The 20,259-nt window shown below is 40.2% G+C and overlaps 2 protein-coding genes across 7 annotated transcripts in view; one reads left to right on the top strand and one right to left on the bottom strand.

Annotated features, from left to right (window-relative positions):
• The window catches only part of GTF2E2 (general transcription factor IIE subunit 2), an 81,272-nt gene extending 61,328 nt beyond the window's left edge, over window positions 1-19,944 (bottom strand). For 2 of the 4 annotated variants that reach the window (XR_014828794.1, XR_014828795.1), the window contains exons 1-2: window positions 19,717-19,944; window positions 16,165-16,334 (exon numbers count right to left, since the gene is read on the bottom strand). Coding sequence is in view for 2 of the 4 variants with exons in the window: in XM_084998136.1 (XP_084854262.1) it covers window positions 16,165-16,330 (166 nt within the window). In the remaining 2 variants the exon portion in view is untranslated. 4 annotated transcript variants of the gene reach the window in all.
• SMIM18 (small integral membrane protein 18) lies at window positions 12-8,500 on the top strand. Of its 3 annotated transcripts, none has more exons than XM_005671816.4 (3): window positions 12-73; window positions 7,267-7,329; window positions 7,977-8,500. In XM_005671816.4, the coding sequence occupies exon 3, from the start codon at window positions 8,014-8,016 to the stop codon at window positions 8,308-8,310; it is 297 nt and encodes a 98-aa protein (XP_005671873.1). In that variant the 5' UTR covers window positions 12-73; window positions 7,267-7,329; window positions 7,977-8,013; the 3' UTR covers window positions 8,311-8,500. The 3 variants fall into 3 exon arrangements, with proteins under 3 accessions (XP_005671873.1, XP_084856317.1, XP_005671874.1); XM_085000191.1 differs by having other exon boundaries at window positions 12-77; window positions 7,252-7,348; window positions 7,977-8,498; XM_005671817.4 differs by lacking the exon at window positions 12-73 and adding an exon at window positions 3,898-4,027.
• Window positions 19,945-20,259: the final 315 nt, after the last annotated feature.

The following is a 20,259-nucleotide window of genomic DNA, read 5'->3' as shown; positions in this document are numbered from 1 at the left end:
ATCTTGGCTGTGCACTGGACTGCATTACAAACAGACGATACCATCGCTTCAACTGCAGCCTTTCAGACAAGAGGTAGGTTTATATGATCTTTTTGTTTAATAATACATGTCTTTGTGATACAATGTAAGTATTTTACCATTAAAACCAAGCAGAAAGCTTTATTCCTATTAAAGACCCCCCAAAAATGTATTCATTTCAATGTCTGGTAGGATTTTATGAAAACGAAGACAGCCTTTGCTATCCGATAAGTACCCTTACCATCTGTGCCTTAACGGGAAATTCATGACATTATCTATGAGCCTAATCTATATCCAGACCGTAGCGTAAGCTATATGCATCCGATGTTAAGCGGTTTCTTGAAAATTTCCTTTTTTCTGAGCTATTTCATTTCAGCAGTTTTGTCTTAACAAAGGATTTTTCTTAAAGAAAAATCTAGACTAAACACAAATACTGGACTAAAGCTTTCTGATTTTAGATACAAATTATACTAGCTGGTAAAAAGCAGTTATTTATAAGAAAGTTTGTTGCATGTTAACATGAGAAAAAAATTCAAAATTGCTTTTGACTTTGAGTCTAGATTCAGAGAATGCCAATAAATTACCACACTGTAATTTTTATATAAAAGTAAAAAGACCATAAAGGTACTATTACATAGGCTGCATTATACTATAACCAAAGAGATCATTTACAGAGGTTCTGACTTTCATATATTTTAATTAAAATAATTCCTTTCAGAGAAATTTTAAAGTCTCTATTACTATAGCACACAAGCCATGCTATTATTAAAAACCTTCTTAAACTGTGTTTCATTTTTAATATGCCACAAAAGTATATATTTATCATGGTATTTCAATATAATGTTAACGTTATTCTTAAACTGATCCTCAAAGCAAATACAAAGTCTTTTTGATAAACTACATTTTAAAATAAAAATATGTCCAAAGGAAAACTGGTTAAAAGAAAGAGGGTACCCTTCGAGGTAATAATTTCCATGGCTCAGAACAATCATTCATGTCTACTAAAAATCGGTATCAACTGCTGACCAAATTTCAAATTCTACAAAATTCAAGCATGAAAATATAATGATTTAGTAAATGCTTGAGTTCCAGTATATTACCTATATACACTGACCTAAAGATCTAACTTCTGCCCTTTTCTTTGCTGGTAAATCTATTTTAAAACTTAAAGGATTTTTTTCATAATTTTTATTCTTCCTATTTCTTAGCCAGCATTCTGCTAGCACGAGCAAAGTATCCCTCACAAAGCCCAAAGGCTGCTGTAAGAAAATATTAGATCTCTCCAAGTTCAGTACAATATGGGTAATTGCCTAGGAGACATTCCTGCTTGCTTATATAAAGTATGGGAGCCCCCCAAAAAGTCTAAGGTCAAATAAAAATAACTTTGTCAAATAAAACAGCTTGAAACTCAAATTTCAGGTAACTGTAGACAGAAATTCCTACCACCCACACTGTTTTAGTACTATAATCAGCCTACATTTTACTGGTAATGTATCTATAGTTAGTACAGATGGAGGCTCACTGCTGTTTTTCCAAACTACCTAGAGACAATGGCCTACCCCAGAGAGTTCCAGGGCTGGATGAGTTGTTCTATATATAAGGGCTATTACGATTAACTGAACCTATCTCAAAGCAATATGCTTTAAGGAACTAGAGAATTCAATTCAAGGGCTTTTTCCATAAATAGAGCAAAAGCGTAATTTTTTCATTATAGTTGATTTGCAGTGTTGTGTCAATTTCTGCTATACAGCACAGTGACCCAGTCGTGTGTGTATATATACACACACACACACACACATTTTCATACTATCTTCCATCATGTTCTACCCCAAGAGACTGGACATAGTTCCCTGTGCTCTACGGTAGGACACCACTACTTATCCATTCTAAATGTAATAGTTTGCATCTACCAATAGCAAACTCCCTGTCCATCCCACTTTCCCCCATCCAGAAAAAACAGTTTCATTCTGATCTAGCAATTCAAGGTTCCAGAACAGTTCCAAGTTCTACCCCCATAAGTAGTTCACTAAGCCTTTTTTATTTTATTTATTTATTTTGGCCACATCCACAGCATATGGAAGTTCCCAGGCCAGGGATCGAACCCAGGCCACAACAACAACCCGAGCCACTGCACTGACAACACTGGATCCTTAACCTGCTGCACAAGGGAACACCCACTAGGGCCTTTTAAAACCAGAGGAAAACACAGGTGAAGGGAATATATAAAAAATAACAAAAAAGCATGTGTATAATTTTATATATAAAAGACTGTTCTTACTTTGTTTTAGCATTTCTCTCACTTTTCATAAGGCATGATTTACAGCATTTGCTTCAATATAAACTTACATTTTAATTTTTAAAATAGTCTCAAAATACAAGAAAATCCTAATGGTAAATGTCTTTCCACATATCTAATTATGTCTAACCTAGCAAAGAAAGATTTAGATTTTACACTAAACAGAGAAAATCACTAGAGCTCTACTGAGCTCCACTTTTAAGGTGGAAAATGACCCCTCATTACAGGGCTTACTTTTTCCAGATATGTCCAGAAGTTAAAGAATTAATGCTCTATTGCTCATCGGTTGTCAACACTCTTACATACAGCAAACTGTCATTATTTATAACATAAACCTGACATGTACGTACACTTTCTTAAAACTGCTTAGACATCCAAGCAAAACTTACAAGCACCCCTGGAAGCGGCATATACTGCTACCCATACTCACTATTGCAAGGGTAATTATTATAAGCATATTTGTGTGTGGATAAAGTAGTCTAACCCAATAACTAATCCTAATTTTTTAGAAGTAATTCAAACATAACGGACTATTAAAAACAATACACTATTCAAAACGAAAGGCAAGGAATACTCTACTCTCCAACCCCGCAAGTAATCAGGCACTAATTTCTGTGCAGCTCTAAGTAAAAATATACATTGTTCCCCTTTTTCCTCTATACACTGTCCAGCACTTTGTTCACTTAACACATCCTAAAACTCTTTCCATGTCACTACAGTCACCTCATTCACACATAACATTCTACTGTGTGAGTGTACTATATTAATTTAATCAGAAGAATAGTTCACTGACGGGTACAAGTTAACCTCAAATAAGTGAATTTAATTATGTCTTCCTGCCTGCCTGCCTGCCCCCCCCTTCTCCCCTCACCTTACCTCTCCCTTCTCATCCCTCTCCTCTTTTTCTAAGGGAAAAGGGACAAAAATTTTTTTTAACCAGTTCACTTGTACTTCAACAAATAAAATATGAAGTTCCTCTAGCCAATTTTCTAATCATTCCAAAATTTCATTTTTAGGAGTTCCCGTCATGGCACAGCAGAAACAAATTCAACTAGGAATCATGAGGTTGTGAGTTCGATCCCTGGCCTCGCTCAGTGGGTTAAGGATCCGGGGTTGCCGTGAACTGTGGTGTAGGTCACAGACACAGCTTGGACCTGGTGCTGCTGTGGCTCTGGCATAGGCCAGCAGCTATAGCTCTGATTAGACCCCTAGCCTGGAAACCTCTATATGCTGCAGGTGCAGCCCTAAAAAGACAAAAGACAAAATAAAATTTTTAAATAGTTAACTTTACAACTTCTTCCCAGTTTTAAAAAGTCACTACAAATTTTAAAAGGCCAACTCATAATAAATTAAAATACAAACTAATAAACTCAGTATAATTTCAACCAGGTATGTTACAGATCTATATAGCCCATTTCTAGGAGAAAAAAATTAAAAGTTTGATATGTTAGGAAGATAAAATTATGGGTGATTTTTTTTTTTCTTCTTTTTACAGCTGCACTTGCAGCATACAGAAGTTCCCAGGCTAGGGGTAGAATCAGAGCTATAGCTGCCGGCCACAGCCACTGCCACAGCCGATCCAAGCCATGTCTGCAACCTACACTGCAGTCACAAAGCCGGATCCTTTACCCACTGAGTAAAGCCAGGTTTCAAACTGCATCCTCAAGGATACTAGTTGGGTTCATTACCACTGAGCCACAACAGGAAGTTCAGGTAATGCTTTTAATTTTTATTTAAAACTGCAATGGTTTTTTTTTTTTTTTGTCTTTTTAGGGCCACACCTGAAGCATAAGGAAATTCCCAGGCTAGGGGTCAAATCCAAGCTACAGCTGCTGGCCTACGCCAAAGCCACACCAATGCCAGATCCGAGCCACATCTGCAATCTATACCACAGCTCATGACAATGCCAGATCCTTAACCCACTGAGCAGGACCAGGGATGGAACCCATGTCCTCATGGATACTAGTCAGATTTGTTACTACTGAGCCACAATAGGAACTCCCTATAATGACATTTCTGAAATCAATCATGAAATAATAGTTTAAATTAACATAGCTCTGCTTTTCAGAAATAACCTGAAATTCATTCACAATGAAGTAAAAATAATTGTAATAATGTGTTAACCCTCCCAGTAATATCTGCATTTTAGCAGTGCTACAAATCTTAAAGGGGTTCCAACGCTGAACATTTTCAAGCATTTGTGTGTCTGTGAACATGTACACACAACATTATTAGGAAGGCTGGGTCAAAAAGGACTTAACTTTTGTCCACATTTGAGTTAACTTCTACAGGCTACTTGACTATTTGGGTAGAAGAGGCAGCAACAATGCAGAGGTCAAAAAGTAGCCTATCAGGACTTCCACACTGCACAACTCCAACTTACACTGTATTCTACATGAATTGCACCCACCCCACAACACAATGTGACTGGTGCTCCCTGGAGTTGTGCAGCATAGCAGCCCTGCTTTTTATGAGACTGCTTGGAAGAGAAAAACTCAAAGGATAAAAGGGAGTAACTTTGAAAGACAGGGGTCTCCTGACATAGCCTGAAATACTGTAATGTAACAGGAAGTTACTCATGTACCTCTGTGTGTGCTAGACAATGTATTTTTATAAGTCCCAGAAATAACAGAAGCGGTTGATTTAATTACTGTCCATTAGTCTCTTGTCCCCTATTTCAAGACGAAAGGCCACCAAGCACCATGAAAATGAATGATTCTTAAACCCGAAAAGAAAAATGAAGGGAGTTCCCTGCTAGTCTAGTGGTTAGGACTTGGCACTTTCACTGAAGTGGCCCAGGTTTAATCCCTGGTCTGAGAACTGAGATTGAGCATTGAGCCGCTGCACACTGCAGCCATTTAAAAAAAAAAAAAAAGGAGTTCCCATCGTGGCTCAGTGGTTAACAAATCCGACTAGAAACCATGAGGTTGTGGGTTCAATCCCTGGCCTCACTCAGTGAGTTAAGGATCTGGCGTTGCTGTGGCTGTGCTGTAGGCCGGCGGCTGTAGCTCTGATTAGACCCCTAGCCTGGGAACCTCCATATGCCATGAATGCGGCCCTAAAAAAAGACAAAAGACCAAAAAAAAAAAATTTTAGGCGTTTACTTCTGGTCTCAGGTTATCAATTTAACCTCCAAAATACAAGAAGGAAGAAAGGAAGGAACCAAGTTCATGCAAGGAGGTGAAGCGATTTGCCAAGCAAATTAAAGAAAGGGGGGAAAAAAAAAGAAAAAGATAAAGAAAAAGGAGTTCCCATTGTACCACAGCACAAATGAATCCAACTAGGATCCATGACGACGCAGGTTCGATCCCTGACCTTGCTCAGTGGGTCAGGGATCCAGTGTTGCCATGAGCTGTGGTGTAGGTCACAGACACGGCTCAGATCCTGTGTTGCTGTGACTGCGGCATTGGCGAGCAGCTATAGCTCCGATTCAACCCCTAGCCTGGGAACTTCCATATGCCCTGGGTTCAGTCCTAAAAAAGCAAAAAAAAAAAAAAAAAACTTAGAAAATATCAGTTTATCACCCCAAAGTTTTATAATTATAAAGAAAACAGAGAAATCTAAGAAATTATTGCCATATTTGGGGCTTTTAAGTCAGTTTTTAATTTTTGGTGTGAAAATGATATGGTGGTTACATTTAAAAATGAAGTCATCTTTTTAAAGAGATGTATACAGAGATGTAGACTGAACTATTTCTAGATGGAGTGACATGATGTCTGCGATTCCCATCAAAAATAATCCATGGCTGGTGGCTACAGCTCCGATTCAACCCCTAGCCTGGGAACCTCCATATGCCGCGGGAGCGGCCCAAGAAATAGCAACAACAACAACAACAAAAAAAAAAATCCATGGGATGGAAGCAGGCAGACCTACAGACTGGCCAAGAGTTGATAAATTAAGCCATGTTATGAACACAAAGGCATTCGTTATACTCATACTTCTGTACTGCCTTGAAATTTTCTACAAAGGAAATATACTCTCACACACAAGTTATCTCCAGCACTCAGAAAATTATCTGCTACACAGCAGGTAATCAATAAACATTTGTTTACAAGTATGAAAGTTTATTTACAATTATGAAGCAAAGAAAAAGCACAAAAAATAATTCATTTCTTTCATAAAAGAAAGTACGCAAATTGTTAACAGTCACTGAACTATGAACTGTGGAGGTTTTTTTTTTCCCTCTTATTTCAAAAAGTCTCTTAAGGAGCTCTTGCTGTGGCCCAGTGGGTTAAGAATCCAACTGCACCAGCTAGGGTTTGATCCCCAGTCCAGTACAGTGGGTTAGGGATACAGCACTGTTGCAGCTGTGGCTCAGATTCAATCCTGGGCTCAGGAACTTCCACATGTCACATGCCAAAAAAATGTTTCTTAGCATACAAGTATTTTATAATATTTTTAAAAGCTTAAGATATTTTGGGGCGTTCCAGTTATGGCACAGTTGTTTAAGAACCCAACTGCAGTGGCTCCAGTTCAATCCCTGGCCAAGCACAGTGGGTTACAGGATCTGGCATTGCCACAGCTAAAGTGTAGGTCACAGCTGCAGCTCAGATTCAACCCCTGGTCCAGGAACCTCCTTATGCCACAGCTGCAGTCATAAAAAGAAAAAAAAAGGGAGTTCCTGTTGTGGCTCAGTGGTTAACGAATCCAACTACGAACCATGAAGTTGTGGGTTCGATCCCTGGCCTTGTTCAGTGGGTTAAGGATCCGGCATTCCCATGAGCTGTGGTATAGACTGCAGACGCGGCTTGGATCCCGAGTTGCTGTGGCTCTGGTGTAGGCCGGTGGCTACAGCTCTGATTCGACCCCTAGCCCTAGGAGCAGCCCTAGAAAAGACAAAAAAAAGACGACCAAAAAAAAAAAAAAAAAAAGTATTATCCGTATTCTGAAAACTGCCATTACTTGGCTTTTCTTTCTTTCTTCTTTCACTTACCTATTCTTTCCTGATTCAGATTACCTGTCCTGGAAGTTTAAAGGCGTGGAAATAGAAGACAGAAATATACTGAACCAATAAGGTGAGAAGGACCCACAAAAGCTTTTCTATGGGCCATTCGAAGAACACAACTTTAAAACGTTAAGATTTTTTGTAGATGATAGCTCACTGACCACTTTAGTCAAATTTTAAACCAATTCAGCTGCCATTTCCTCTGCCATTAAGAGTTAATTTCTGTATGTTAATCTTTTTATTTTTTTTTTTAGCTGTGCCCACAGCATGCAGAAGTTCCTGGGCCAGCTTAAACTTGCACCACAGCAGCTTGAAAAAAGGCAACTCTCTGTATTTGAATACTGAATATACATATTTATCTAATAAATGATATACATTAAAAAATATAAAGTATAGAGTTCCCCTAGAGGCAGCAGGTTAAAGATCTGGCATTATCACTACGGCAGCTCAGGTCACTGCAACTGCACAGGTTTGAACCCTGGCCGAGGAATTCTTGTATGCCATGGCCACAGCCAAAAATACATACATAAAAAGTATGATTTACACAGTAGACTGCATGTTTTAAAAATTGAAGAACACTATTTAATCATTAATTCTGAGAGAAAATAAGGAAGACTCAGGTAGCCTATATAAATTTCCTAAGGAATCTTAGAACTGAGACTTGAATTGGCAAATCAGTAGTTTGGTTACATGTGTTCATTCTCTACCTTTCTATAGATTCAAACAAGCAATATAAGAAGTGGAATCTCTAAGAATGGCCTCCCTGAACTCCAGCCTCTGGAATGAAACCACTACATCTGTTTATCAGTACCTTGGTTTTCAAGTTCAAAAAATCTACCCTTTTCATGATAACTGGAACACTGCCTGCTTTGTCATTCTGCTGTTATTTATATTTACAGTGGTATCTTTAGTGGTGCTGGCTTTCCTTTATGAAGTGCTTGACTGCTGCTGCTGTGTGAAAAACAAAACTGTGAAAGACTTAAAAAGTGAACCAAACCCTCTTAGAAGCATGATGGACAATATCAGAAAACGTGAAACTGAAGTCGTCTAGCACTCTACACAAGATGAATAAAAGCTTTGAAAACAGCATTCAATGACAGAAAAAAAACTTGAGGCCAATTGTTATTACAAAATTGACTATGAATAATTAAAAGATTTCTACTAGAAGACAAAAACAAGTTAAATATGCACTTTTTGTGTGTGTATCCATTTCATTAAATATACAATAAAACTTTCACAAATGTGAATAATTTATCAATCTATTTAAAATGACACTCAAAAACTAGATAGGGAGTTCCTGCCATGGTACAGCGGGTTAAGGATCCAGCATTGCCTCAGCTGTGGCAGAGGTCGCAGCTGCAGCTTGGACTGGATCCCTGGCCCAGGAACTTCCACATGCCGTGGGTGCAGCCCAAAAAAAAAAACTATACAAGATTCCCAGAATTCGATACTAAGCAGAAAAAGGTAAACTGGAAAAGACTAATGATCCCCAAATAACTTATACCTAAACAAATCATGTGGACTGACAAATAGAGTACTATCCTACATGTGTTTCAGTTACTAACATGCTACTTAAAATGCTTGCCTAAATCCAAAGTAAAATACCTCCACTTATACCTAGGTCCCTACTTATTAAAAAGCACCATTTACTACTAGTTTATGGAAAACAACTTTTACATGTTTAAAGACTTAAGTTTTATGTAGGATTAGTGTGGAAAAAAAAAAAGTCTCAAAATACTCAGAAAGGTTACAAGTACTCTTGCATAAACTTTTCATAAAACTGTTTAGTAAGAAAATACATGGTCTAACGTGTGCCATTTTCAAACTAAAACTTACTGGCACAAATTGCATTTCTTGAACTTGTTCTTTCACTATGCTTCTTGTACTCAAACTCACAGGGGCTAAGATACTCAATGCAAAAATACTGCAAAAAAAAGTCAAAAGAGGGTGTTCCCATTGTGGCTCAGCAGTAATGAACCCAACTAGTATCCATGAGGACTCGGGTTCAATCACTGGCCCTGCTCAGTGGGTTAAGGATCCAGCATTGCTGTTACCTGCAGTGTAGTCATGGAAGCAGTTCAGATCTGGAATTACTGTGGCTGTGGCGTAGGAGAGCAGCTCCAATTCAATTCAACCCCTAGCCTGGGAACCTCCATATGCTGCAGGTGAGGCCCTAAAAAGACACACAGACACAAAATACATAGAACCACTTAACACCTATTAAGAAATATGATAGTTTTGGAATTCCTGTCATGGCTCGGTGGTTAACAAACCCTACTAGCATCCATGAGGACGCAGGTTCAAATGCCTGGCCTCGATCAGTGGGTTAAGGGTCTGGCATTTCGGTGAGCTATGGTGTAGGTCACAGATGCATCTCGGATCCTGCATGGCTATGGCATAGGCCAGTGGCTACAGCTCTGACTGGACCCCTAGCCTGGGAACCTCCATATGCTGTGGGTGCAGCTGGAAAAAGAAAGAAAAAAAAAAAAAAGAAAGAAAGAAATATGATAGTTTTATTTCTTGGAATGCCAAAGGCTGTAAAGGATATTTTATACCCCGATAATATTTTGCTACTACCCATTAGCAAATCAGTGCATGCTTTTAACCACTACACTATAACGGCCCCTAGACCAAAAATGCTATTCCTGGAAATTTATTCTTAGAAGTTAGTTCAAAAGAAAACTCAGGATACAAAGCTGTTTACAACAGCATTACTCAAAATCTTTTTAATGGAAATAACAGCCTTTACCTAATCGTGGCACATTATTAAGGAAATACTGAAAATTATAGCAAAATAGAAAATATTTGATGTGTGAAGTAAAAAATAAATATCTGTCAGAGTTCCCACTGTGGCATAGTGGGTTAATGATCTGGCATTGCCACAGATCAGATGTGATCCCTGGCCCAGGAACTTCCATGTGACACTGGTGTGGCCAAAAAAAGAACAATAAATAAGTATCTGTCATTTTCAACTTAGAGAACCCTAAATGCCAGTGTGAAATCACTTTTCTACAGATTATTTTTTTTAATGTTTTTCCTAACATTAGAAATAAACACAAATAGGAGTCCCCACTGCAGCTCAGTGGTAACAAACCAGACCAGTATCCATGAGGATGCGGGTTCAATTCCTGGCCTCACTCAGTGGATTAAGGATCTGGCATTGCCGTGAACTGCGGTGTAGGTGGCAAACATGACTCAGACCCAGCATGCCTGTGGTGTAGGTTGTGCCATAGGTGGCAGCTGTAGCTCCAATTCTACCCCTATCCTGGGAACTTCTATATGCCACGGGTACTGCCCAAAAAAGCAAAAATAAATAAACAAACAAGAAATAAACACAAATAATGTAACCAACTCTCAAGACTTGTGAAACCTTGATACACAAAATACTCTGGTAACCAGGTCCTATTCTGAGCACTTGTTAAAAACACATTTTCATAAGCAGAAAACTTTGGAGTCCCTGCAAAAGATGGGGAGCTTACAAGTCCTTTAATAGCTACATTTTTCGATAACGTACACTATCAACTTCTCTCTACATTACCCTGTGGTTTATTCACCATTCAACAAATGTGCGTTGAGTGCTTCTATGTTTGAGGTATTAGGTTACAAGAGCAAACAAGTAATCATTCAATTACTGCACCATACAACAGCTTTGTCAGAAACAGGGAGTGCTATGGGAATTCCAAGGCTAAGCACTGAATTCAAACTGGAAAGTGGAAATGACTTTTAAGCTGAAACCTAAAAGAGAAATAGGAGTTAACCAAAGAAAAGAAGGAAGGAGGTAGAAAGAATGTTCCAGGAAGAAATATTATCAGCAAAGGCCAAGAGGCAAAAGAAAGTAAAGCATGTTAGAGGAGCCAGTAACACCAGGACAGAGTACAAGGAGAACAGTCAGATAAAAGCAGAAAACATAAGTAGGACTAGGAGTTCCCTTGTGGCCAGAGGGTTAAGGATCCAGCACTGTCACTGTAGTGGCTCTGGTCGCTGCTGTGGCTAGGGTTTGATCCCTGGCCTAGGAACTTCCAGAAAAGATGGCCTTTGTCCAGAAAGCAATGATCAGCTTTAATGATGAAAGTAACATCATCAGATTGCTAATTAGAAAAATCACTGTTGTACAGAGAACAGCCAGTAGGGAAGTTAAACCAGGAGACCTAGTAAGCAGCTAAAAGGGCAATCCAATGACATAGAGAACTGAGCTGGGGTGGTATGGTAGTCTTTAGCGTTTACACCCAGTATTTCCAGCTCTCCTCTTTCTGAACACATGGAACCAGCTAAGTACAGCCCTGTGACTAGCTCTGGCCAATGAGCTGTGAGAGAAGTGATGTGTGTCACTGCCAGACCAGAGTATTTAACTGCGAGGCAAGATCTTCCAGAGTTCTTTTTCCCTCAGGCATTAAAACAAACAACATTTGAAATATCAGCTACTCTATCAGCTTGGGTCCCTAAGTGACTTAGCTAAGACCTCTGCCAATGTATGATAAACCCATGGTAGGAAAGAGAAATAAATCTCTGTTGTTTTAAGCCATTGAGATTTTGGAACAAAGATACTCTTAAGCAGACCAAAGAGACCAGGTCTTTGCTAATGTTTAAGAGTTTCTAAAACTGTGTTTACCATGAATTAATTCAATGTAAATTTCATTAAAATGAGAGGTAATCAGAGTTCCTGCTGTGGCACAGTGGGTTAAGGATCTGACTACAGCAGCCCAGGTCGCTGTGGAAGTGCAGGTTTGATTCCTGGCCCAGCACAGTGGTTAAAGTGCTGCAGCAGCACAGGTCACAGTTGTGGTTCAAACCCTGGTCTGGCAACATTTATATGCCACAGGTGCAGGCATAAAAAAAAAGGCATTCATATTGGAAAGCTGAAGTAAAACTGGTTTGTTTCGGGGTTTTTTGGCTACGCCCACAGCATGTCAAAGTCAGTTCTCTGGCCAGGGATAGAACGTGTGCCAAAGTAGGAACCTGTGCTGCTGTAGTATCCTAAACTGCTACAGTGACAATGCCAGATCCTTAACCTACTATGCCACAAGGGAACTCCAAAGTAAAACTATTTTTATTCACAGATGACATAATCTTATGTGTAGATAATCCTAAGGAATCCACACAAAAAACTAGAAGTAAGTTCAGCCAGGCTGCAGAGTATAATATCAATGTATAAAAGTCTACTCTATTTCTACATACTAGCAATGAACAATTCAAATATCAAATTAAGAAAACAATTTCATTCACAATAATATCAAAAAGAATACTTAAGAATTTAACAAAGTAAGACAACACATGAAAAACTACAAACCACTGGAGTTCCCATCATGGCGCAGTGGTTAACGAATCCAACTAGGAACCATGAGGTTGCGGGTTCAATCCCTGGCCTTGCTCAGCGTGTTAAGGATCCAGTGCTGCCCTGAGCTGTGGTGCAGGTTGCAGACATGGCTTGGATCCCGCATTGCTATGGCTCTGGCATAGGCGGGTGGCTATAGCTCCGAGTGGACCCCTAGCCTGGGAACCTCCACATGCCGCGGGTGCAGCCCTAGAAAAGGCAAAAAGACAAAAATGGAAATAAATAAATAAATAAATAAAAATTACAAAACACTGTTGAAAGAAATTAGAAACCTAAATAAGGAAAGACAGGCATGTTAACTGACTGAAAGACTTAACATTGTAGGAGAGCAAGTTTTTATTTATTTATTTATTTTTGGCTGCCCCTCAGCATATGGAGCTCCAGGGCCAGGGATCAGATCCAAGACATAGCCACAAACTAAGCCACAGCTGTGGCAATGCCAGATTCTTAACCCACTGTGCTGGACCAGAGATTAAACCCACATCCCCGCAGTCCCAAGATGCTGCTGATCCCATCGCAACACAGCAGGAGCTCCTAATTTTTTTTTATTATAGTTGATTTACAACGTTCTGTCAATTTCTGCTGCACAGCAAAGTGACCTGGTTATACATATATACACATTCTTTTTCTCACATCATCCTCCATCATGTTCCATCACAAGCAATTACCTATAGTTCCCTGTGTTATACAGCAAGATCTCATTGCTTATCTACTCCAAACGCAAATAGTTTGCATCTACTAACCTCAAACTCCCAGTCCATCCCACTCCCTCCCCCTCCTCCTTGGCAACCACAAGTCTGTTCTCCAAGTCCATGAGTTTGTTTCTTTTCTGTAGATAGGTTCATCTGTACCATATATTAGATTCCAGATATAAGTGATATCATATGGTATTTGTGTTTCTCTTTTTGACTTACTTCACTTAACACGAGACCCTCTAATTGCATCCATGTTGCTGCAAATGGCGTTATTTTGTTCTTTTCTACAGCTGAGTAGTATTCCATTATGTATGTACACCACATCTTCTTAACCCATTCATCTGTCAATGGACATTTAGGTTGTTTCCATGTCTTGGCTATTGTGAATAGTGTTGCAATGAACATAGGGGCACATGTATCTTTTTCAATGAAAGTTTTGTCTAGATATATGCCCAGGAGTGGGACTGCTGGATCATATGGTAGTTCTGTATTTAGTTTTCTGAGGTACCTCCATACTGTTTTCCATAGCAGTTGTGCCAATTCACATTCCCACCAACAGTGTAGGATTCCCTTTTCTACACACCAAGTTCTCCCTATTAAAATCAGAGCTGGCTCTTCAACACATGAGAACTGACAAGAACTGACAAGCTGAGCTTAAAATTTATATGGAAATGCAAAGGATCCAGAAAAAAAATAAAACAATCTCAACAAAAAATAACAAAATTGAAAGACTTACACTTCCGAAACTTCAAAACGTCACTAGAGAGCTAAAGCAATCTGGAGAGTGTGGTACTGGCATAAGGATGGACAGATGAGCCAATGGAACCTAACTGAGATTCCAGAAATAAACTCTTTCATTTGCGGTCAATTGATACTCAGCAAGAATGCCAGTGGAGAAAAAGTTTTTCAAAAAATGGCAAAGGGACAACTGAATAACCACACACAAAAAGATGAATTTAGACCCTTGTGTTAAACCATATATTAAAAAAAAAAAAAAATCAACTCACAGACCTAAATTTAAGAGATAAAACTACAAAACTCTTATAAGAAAACACAGAAGTAAATTTTCATGACCTTGGGTTAGGTAAAGTTTTGGGGGGGGTTTTTTGTTGTTGTTTTGCCACAGCATGTAGCAGCTTGATGTAGGATCTCAAGTCTCAGACCAGGGACTGAGCCCAGGCTGCAGTGGTTAAAGTGCCAAATCCTAACTACTAGACTACCAGTGAACCCCTGAAGATTTCTTACATATGACCCCAAGAACACACATGATACTGCATCAATAAACTGTATCCAGAATATATCAAGAACTCTTCCAAGTCAGTAAGAAGACAATAACCCAATTATTTCAAATGGGCAAAAAAATCTAACAGACATTTCACCAAAAGACACATGAATGGTCCGTAACACATGAAATGAGGTTCAACATAATTAGTCACTAGGGTACTGCATATTAAAACCACAACAATACTACTTCACACCCACTAGAAGGGCTATAATCAAAATGATAAGGAATAACAAGTGTTTCAAGAATGAGAAAAAAATGGAATCTTCATGCATTTATAGTGAGAACGTAAAATGGTACAGTCATTTTGGTAGTTTCTTAAAAAGTTAAACATAAATTTACCACATGACCCAGAAATTCCACTCTTAGGTATCCACCCAAAAGAAAAAAAAAAAAAAGGCCACACAAAGATTTGTACATGAATGTTCACAGCAGCACTATTCATAGAAGCCAAAAAGTAGAAATAATCTAAATGTCCATTGACTAGTGACTGGATAAACAAACTGTGATACATCCACACCACATGTGGTATATGGAATACTCTTCAACAAAAAAACTGAATGAAGTACTAACACATGCTACAACCTGGATGAATCCTGAATAAAGTATCAACAAACTGAATCCCACAAAAAGGATTCCACACCACGACCAAGTAGGATTTATTTCAAGAATGCAGGGTTGGTTTAACCTCTAAAAATCAATTAACATACTACACCATATAAACAATAAACAACATTATCATCTTAACAGATGCAAGGTAAAAGAAGGCAAATACCAATGAACACATACGGTACAATTCCATTTATATGAACTGCCCAGGAAAGACAAGTATATAGAGACAGAAAGTTGATTATTAGTTATCAGGGCTGACATGAGAACAAGAAGTAACTACTAATGGGCACACAGAATCTCTTGGGGGTGATGGAAATGTTCTAATTTTCTTTTCTTTTTTTTTTGCCATTTCTTGGGCTGCTCCTGTGGCATATGGAGGTTCCCAGGCTAGGGGTCTAATCGGAGCTGTGGCTGCCAGCCTATGCCAGAGCCACAGCAACGCAGGATCCGAGCCGCGTCTGGGACCTACACCACAGCTCACGGCAACGCCGGATCCTTAACCCACTGAGCAAGGCCAGGGATCAAACCCGCAACCTCATGGTTCCTAGTCTGATTCATTAACCACTGCGCCACGACGGGAACTCTGAAATGTTCTAATTTTCAATCGTAGTAATACTTACACAACGTGGTAAACTTACTAAAAATCTTTGAATTATATGCTGTAAATGAGTAAACTGCACAACACTGTAAATCAACTATACTTTAATAAAAATTTTTTTTTAATTTTTAAAAAGATGAGTGAACTATACGGTATATAAACCTCAATGAAGTTTTTTTTTTAAGGTAATAACCTAAATTCTAAGTGCAACACAATTATGAACATCTCAAGAGCAAAAAACACTCTACTACAATTCCATCCCACATCCTCAACAAAGTACCTAACAATCAATATGAATGCTGAACTGAAAAATGAACTTGCCATGACTATAAACTGTTTTCTGAAAAATAAAAACTAAACAGCCCTAAACAGTCAATTCTACTAACCAGAATTTTGTTTAGAGCTTGATGATCCTCCATGTTCTAGCTTTGCTTTTTTCTTCTTTGATGATGATGATGATGACTCAGAAGATACTGAGCGTTTTTCTACTACAGGAGTGGAAAGAGCCCGTTTTCTGAACAGCTCCCGTTCTCTCAAAAGGCTTGGATCCATAACGCTGCAAAGATAAATATCAGTTTCTTTAATACAGATTCCAGTCACTCCAATCTATATGCCAAATCCACAGGTTTCAACAAGAAACCTAACAAAACTACCTTTTATTAGTTCTCTAGCACTTGTATTTATTCACTTATTCACACAAAAAATCTTTAATTAGTTCCTGTTATGTGCCAAGCACTGTACTAGGCACCAGTAAAAAGAAAATTATTTCATTAAGTAAAGAGGCTGGATTAATATTTCCTAGAAATAGCTACAGAAAATTCCTGATTTAGAAGGAGTAAGACTAGACTTTTTCAAGTTTTTCCCCAGTTCTAAACGTGTACAATTCTAAGCCACATCAGTATAACCAGGGAAGGCAGAGGTCATTAACCAACTATTTAAAAACATTCCTCTCTTGTCTGAACCCTGGGGAGGGTCTCAGGAGCACACAAGCTGACTATGTAAACGTTTTCTACACTGTTAAGACTAGTGTTCTTAAGTTAGGAAGAAAGGTCCAGAGGAAAGAGGAGACTATCTTACACCCTGAAAGCCTTCAAGCATGGGGTAGCTCAATAAATACTTGTAAAATGAATAATGGGTGGAAGAACATCTTTGAATTGCTCTAGCCTCATTATTAATGGTTTCGTAAGCCTTTATTAAATGTCTTGTTTGTGAGGCTCTGTACTTCAAGCTTTGAAAAGTTCTGGAAGATAAATCCTTGCCTTCAAGCAGCTTATGTGGAGAACATGAAAGCACTAAGCACCTCACTTCAAAAGCAATGAATAAAACATGACAGCATGCTAAAATTAAAAAATACAAGCACTGGGAGTTCCTGCTGTGGTGCAGAGGAAACAAATCCGACTAGTATCCATGAGTACACAGGTTCGATCCCTGGTCTTGCTCAGTGGGATAAGGATCCGGCATTGCCATGAGCTGTGGAGCAGGTCACAGACGAGACTCAGATCCCCTCATTGCTGTGGCTGTGGAGTAGGCCAGCAGCTGTAGCTCTGATTCGACCCCTAGCCTGGGAACCTCTATATACCACCAGTGCAGCCCTAAAAAGCAAAATAAATAAATAAATAAATACAAACACTGATAAGAAATAATCAGAGGAGTTTCCCTGTGGCACAACAGGTTAAAGATCCAACATTGTCACTGCAGCAACTGTGGCACAGGTTCGATCCCTGACCCAGGAACTTCTACTAGGCATGGCCAAAAAGAAAGAAAAAGAAATAATCAGAGTAAACTTCAGTTAAGGAAGGAAGGATCACTGGCCCTAGCCTTGAATCAAAGACATGCCTTCTCCCCTCAATTCTTTTGTGTGTTTTTTTGCTGTTGTTGTCTTTTTAGGGCCAAACCTGTGGCACATGGAGGTTCCCAGGCTAGGGGTTTAATCAGAGCTGTATCTGCCGCCTACACCACAGCCACAGCAATGAGGGGATCAGAGCCTCATTTGCGACCTACACCACAGCTCACGGCAATGCCGGATCCTTAACCCACTGTGCCAGGCCAGGGATGGAACCTGCGTCCTCATGGATACTAGTCAGATTCATTTCCTCTGAAACGACAGAAACTCCTCCCCTGAGTTCTAATCCCTAACAGCAACATGACCTGGGGCAAGCCACTAGAACTCTCTAAATCCAACATTACCATAAGTAAAATGAAGATACTACCAGTGCTTTCTACATCTAGCCCAACTGTAGGAATAAAATGAGAAAATGTTTGTGAAAGCAATTGTTCAAATAGTAGAGTTATAAATATATGTTATTTCAGTACTACTGTTTGGAGGTGGATCTGAAAAGAAATGACAGACCTGTAATACTGGGGTGAGGAAGCTAAAGGGACAGTCTTGGGGTAGGGAAAGTGTGAGAGGAAGAAAGAATTCCCAAGTGATAAGGTAGGGGCAACATCTGTACCTGTTTATTTCTCCTTGTAAACGATAATTAATCCAGGTTTTTGTAGTGATTTTAACAGATTTAAATAAAGGCCTCACAGTTCACATAAACCTAAATGCTTACAGCATTTGACCCTCACAACTTTATAACAGGTATTTTGTTTTATTCCTTTTTCTTTTTTTTTTTTTTTGTCTTTTTAGGGCCACACCTACAGCATATGGAGGTTCCCAGGCTGGGAGTTGAACTGGAGCCATAGCTGCTGGTAAACACCACAGCCACCGCAACGCGGGATCCGAGGTGCATCTTCGACCTACACCACAGCTCAGTGCAACGCCAGATCCTTAACCCCCTGAGTGAGGCCAGAGATTGAACCTGCATCCTCATGGATACTAGTCAGATTGGTTTCCGCTGAGCCATGATGGGAACTCTGCTTTATTCCTATTTTAACACGTAAAATCTGAAGTGAAAAGAGGACATGATTAAGGTCACACAGCTGAAAGAACAGAACCAGGAATGGAACTACTGTGGTTCCCCAATCAGGTGTTCCTTACTCCAGACCTGAAATGATGGTATATGGCCTCCAAAACAAAGACGACCTGTGTGGTATGGGTAACGTTTAATGGCACCTGGAACAGAAGGCTTAATATCTTCCACCATCATATGCTCCATCTAACTTTTGCTCCTTTTTTTCAGACTACTCAGTATCTATAGGGTTTGACATGTACTGAACTGTGTGGCAGACAGGAGACATCACCCTGACTATTTTACATTAAACAATACAAAAAAAACCAACATGGCCACAACTGAGTTCACGTGTTCTTCCACTAAGACGCCAAAAACGAATGAAAATCTGCTGGCTCCAAAGCCCACATTCTTTCCACTTTTTCATTTGACGTCAACTTTTCTACTTTTCCTCTCTTGCCTCTTTGCCTGGTGCCAACATGGCTATGAATAGCCGGCAAGCTGAGAACACAGACTGCTTACCTCTTAAATAACAGAAATGTTGAGGCGAACGGCAAAAAAAAAAGTACAGCAGCGATTTGTTTTGGAAAACAAACTTTGCAGAAAACAACTATTACAACTCTAAGTTTAGAAATCCTTCCAAACAATGTCTCCCAAAGGCAGGTGGAAAAAGAAAAAAAAAAAAAAAGTCCGTGAAGGGGCCTGAAATCACAGCCTTTAGTTGGCCGGACAACGTGGTTCCCCAAACTCCACACGCCGGGATGGTGCAGCTACTGCTAATATGAACTTGAAGGCTAAGCAGAGGCACAATCGGCTCTCAGATTCGAATTTCCCCTCTTTCCAACCCAAAAGTTTTCTCAGTGAACCCCCAGCCTAAAAGACAATGCTCCCGAGAAGTTATTACCGGGTTTAAGATCTTCGCGGAGGGAAGGGCAGCTCCAGCCTCCCGCGTGGTGGGAGACCCGCTCACCCCCGGGAGGAGGCGGCCCGCGGGAACAACAGGCCGGGGTTCTGCGCCCCTCACACAGCCGCCGCAGCACCCACCTGAGCCAGGAGGGCCGTCCCACACGCCTCCGCCGCGACCAGCCACCCACGCCCGCTTGGCCGCCGCTTCCTGTTCGTCGTCAGCGCCCCCGCCCGCACGCCCGCCCAGCGCTGCCCCGCCAGGTCGGGGTCCTAGCACTGGCGGCGGCGGCGGCGGCGTCCGAGGAGGCGACTCGGCCCCGGGCTCCGCCCGCCACTTCCTGATCTTACGGCTCTGAACTCAGTCCCGGCAGCCACCGCGGCGGCGCGGCGGCCGCAGAGAACGCGCGTGCGTCATCACGTGCCCCGCCTGGGTAGAGCTGAGGGGGTCAACCAGCTGGGGCGTCCCGGATCTCCTTGACAGCCCGAGAGAGGCTGGGGGCGGGACTTTGATGGGAGTACTGAAGACGCTGCCAAGAGGGAAGAAATTTTTCTTTTACAGGAGTAGAAATATGAAGCTAATAGATCCTCCTGCAGCGTGCGCTGGGATCTGCTCAATTCGAGTGACGACGAGAGTTTTCAAGTTATTGTCTACAGGTGTTCTGTGACTTTACATCAAATGCC

Source organism: Sus scrofa, chromosome 15 (genome assembly GCF_054392235.1).
Source record: "Sus scrofa isolate SSC_HxYL_T2T_F1_AM1 chromosome 15, Sscrofa_HxYL_maternal_Yorkshire_Landrace_v2.0, whole genome shotgun sequence".
Classification (NCBI taxonomy): Eukaryota; Metazoa; Chordata; class Mammalia; order Artiodactyla; family Suidae; genus Sus; species Sus scrofa.
The sequence above is the reverse complement of the archived record's forward strand: the minus strand, read 5'-3'. Positions and strand labels throughout refer to the sequence as shown.

Excerpts from the sequence above, each read along its gene's own strand:
- SMIM18 (XM_005671816.4), top strand. The coding sequence starts at position 8,014 with ATGGCCTCCCTGAACTCCAGCCTCTGGAATGAAACCACTACATCTGTT.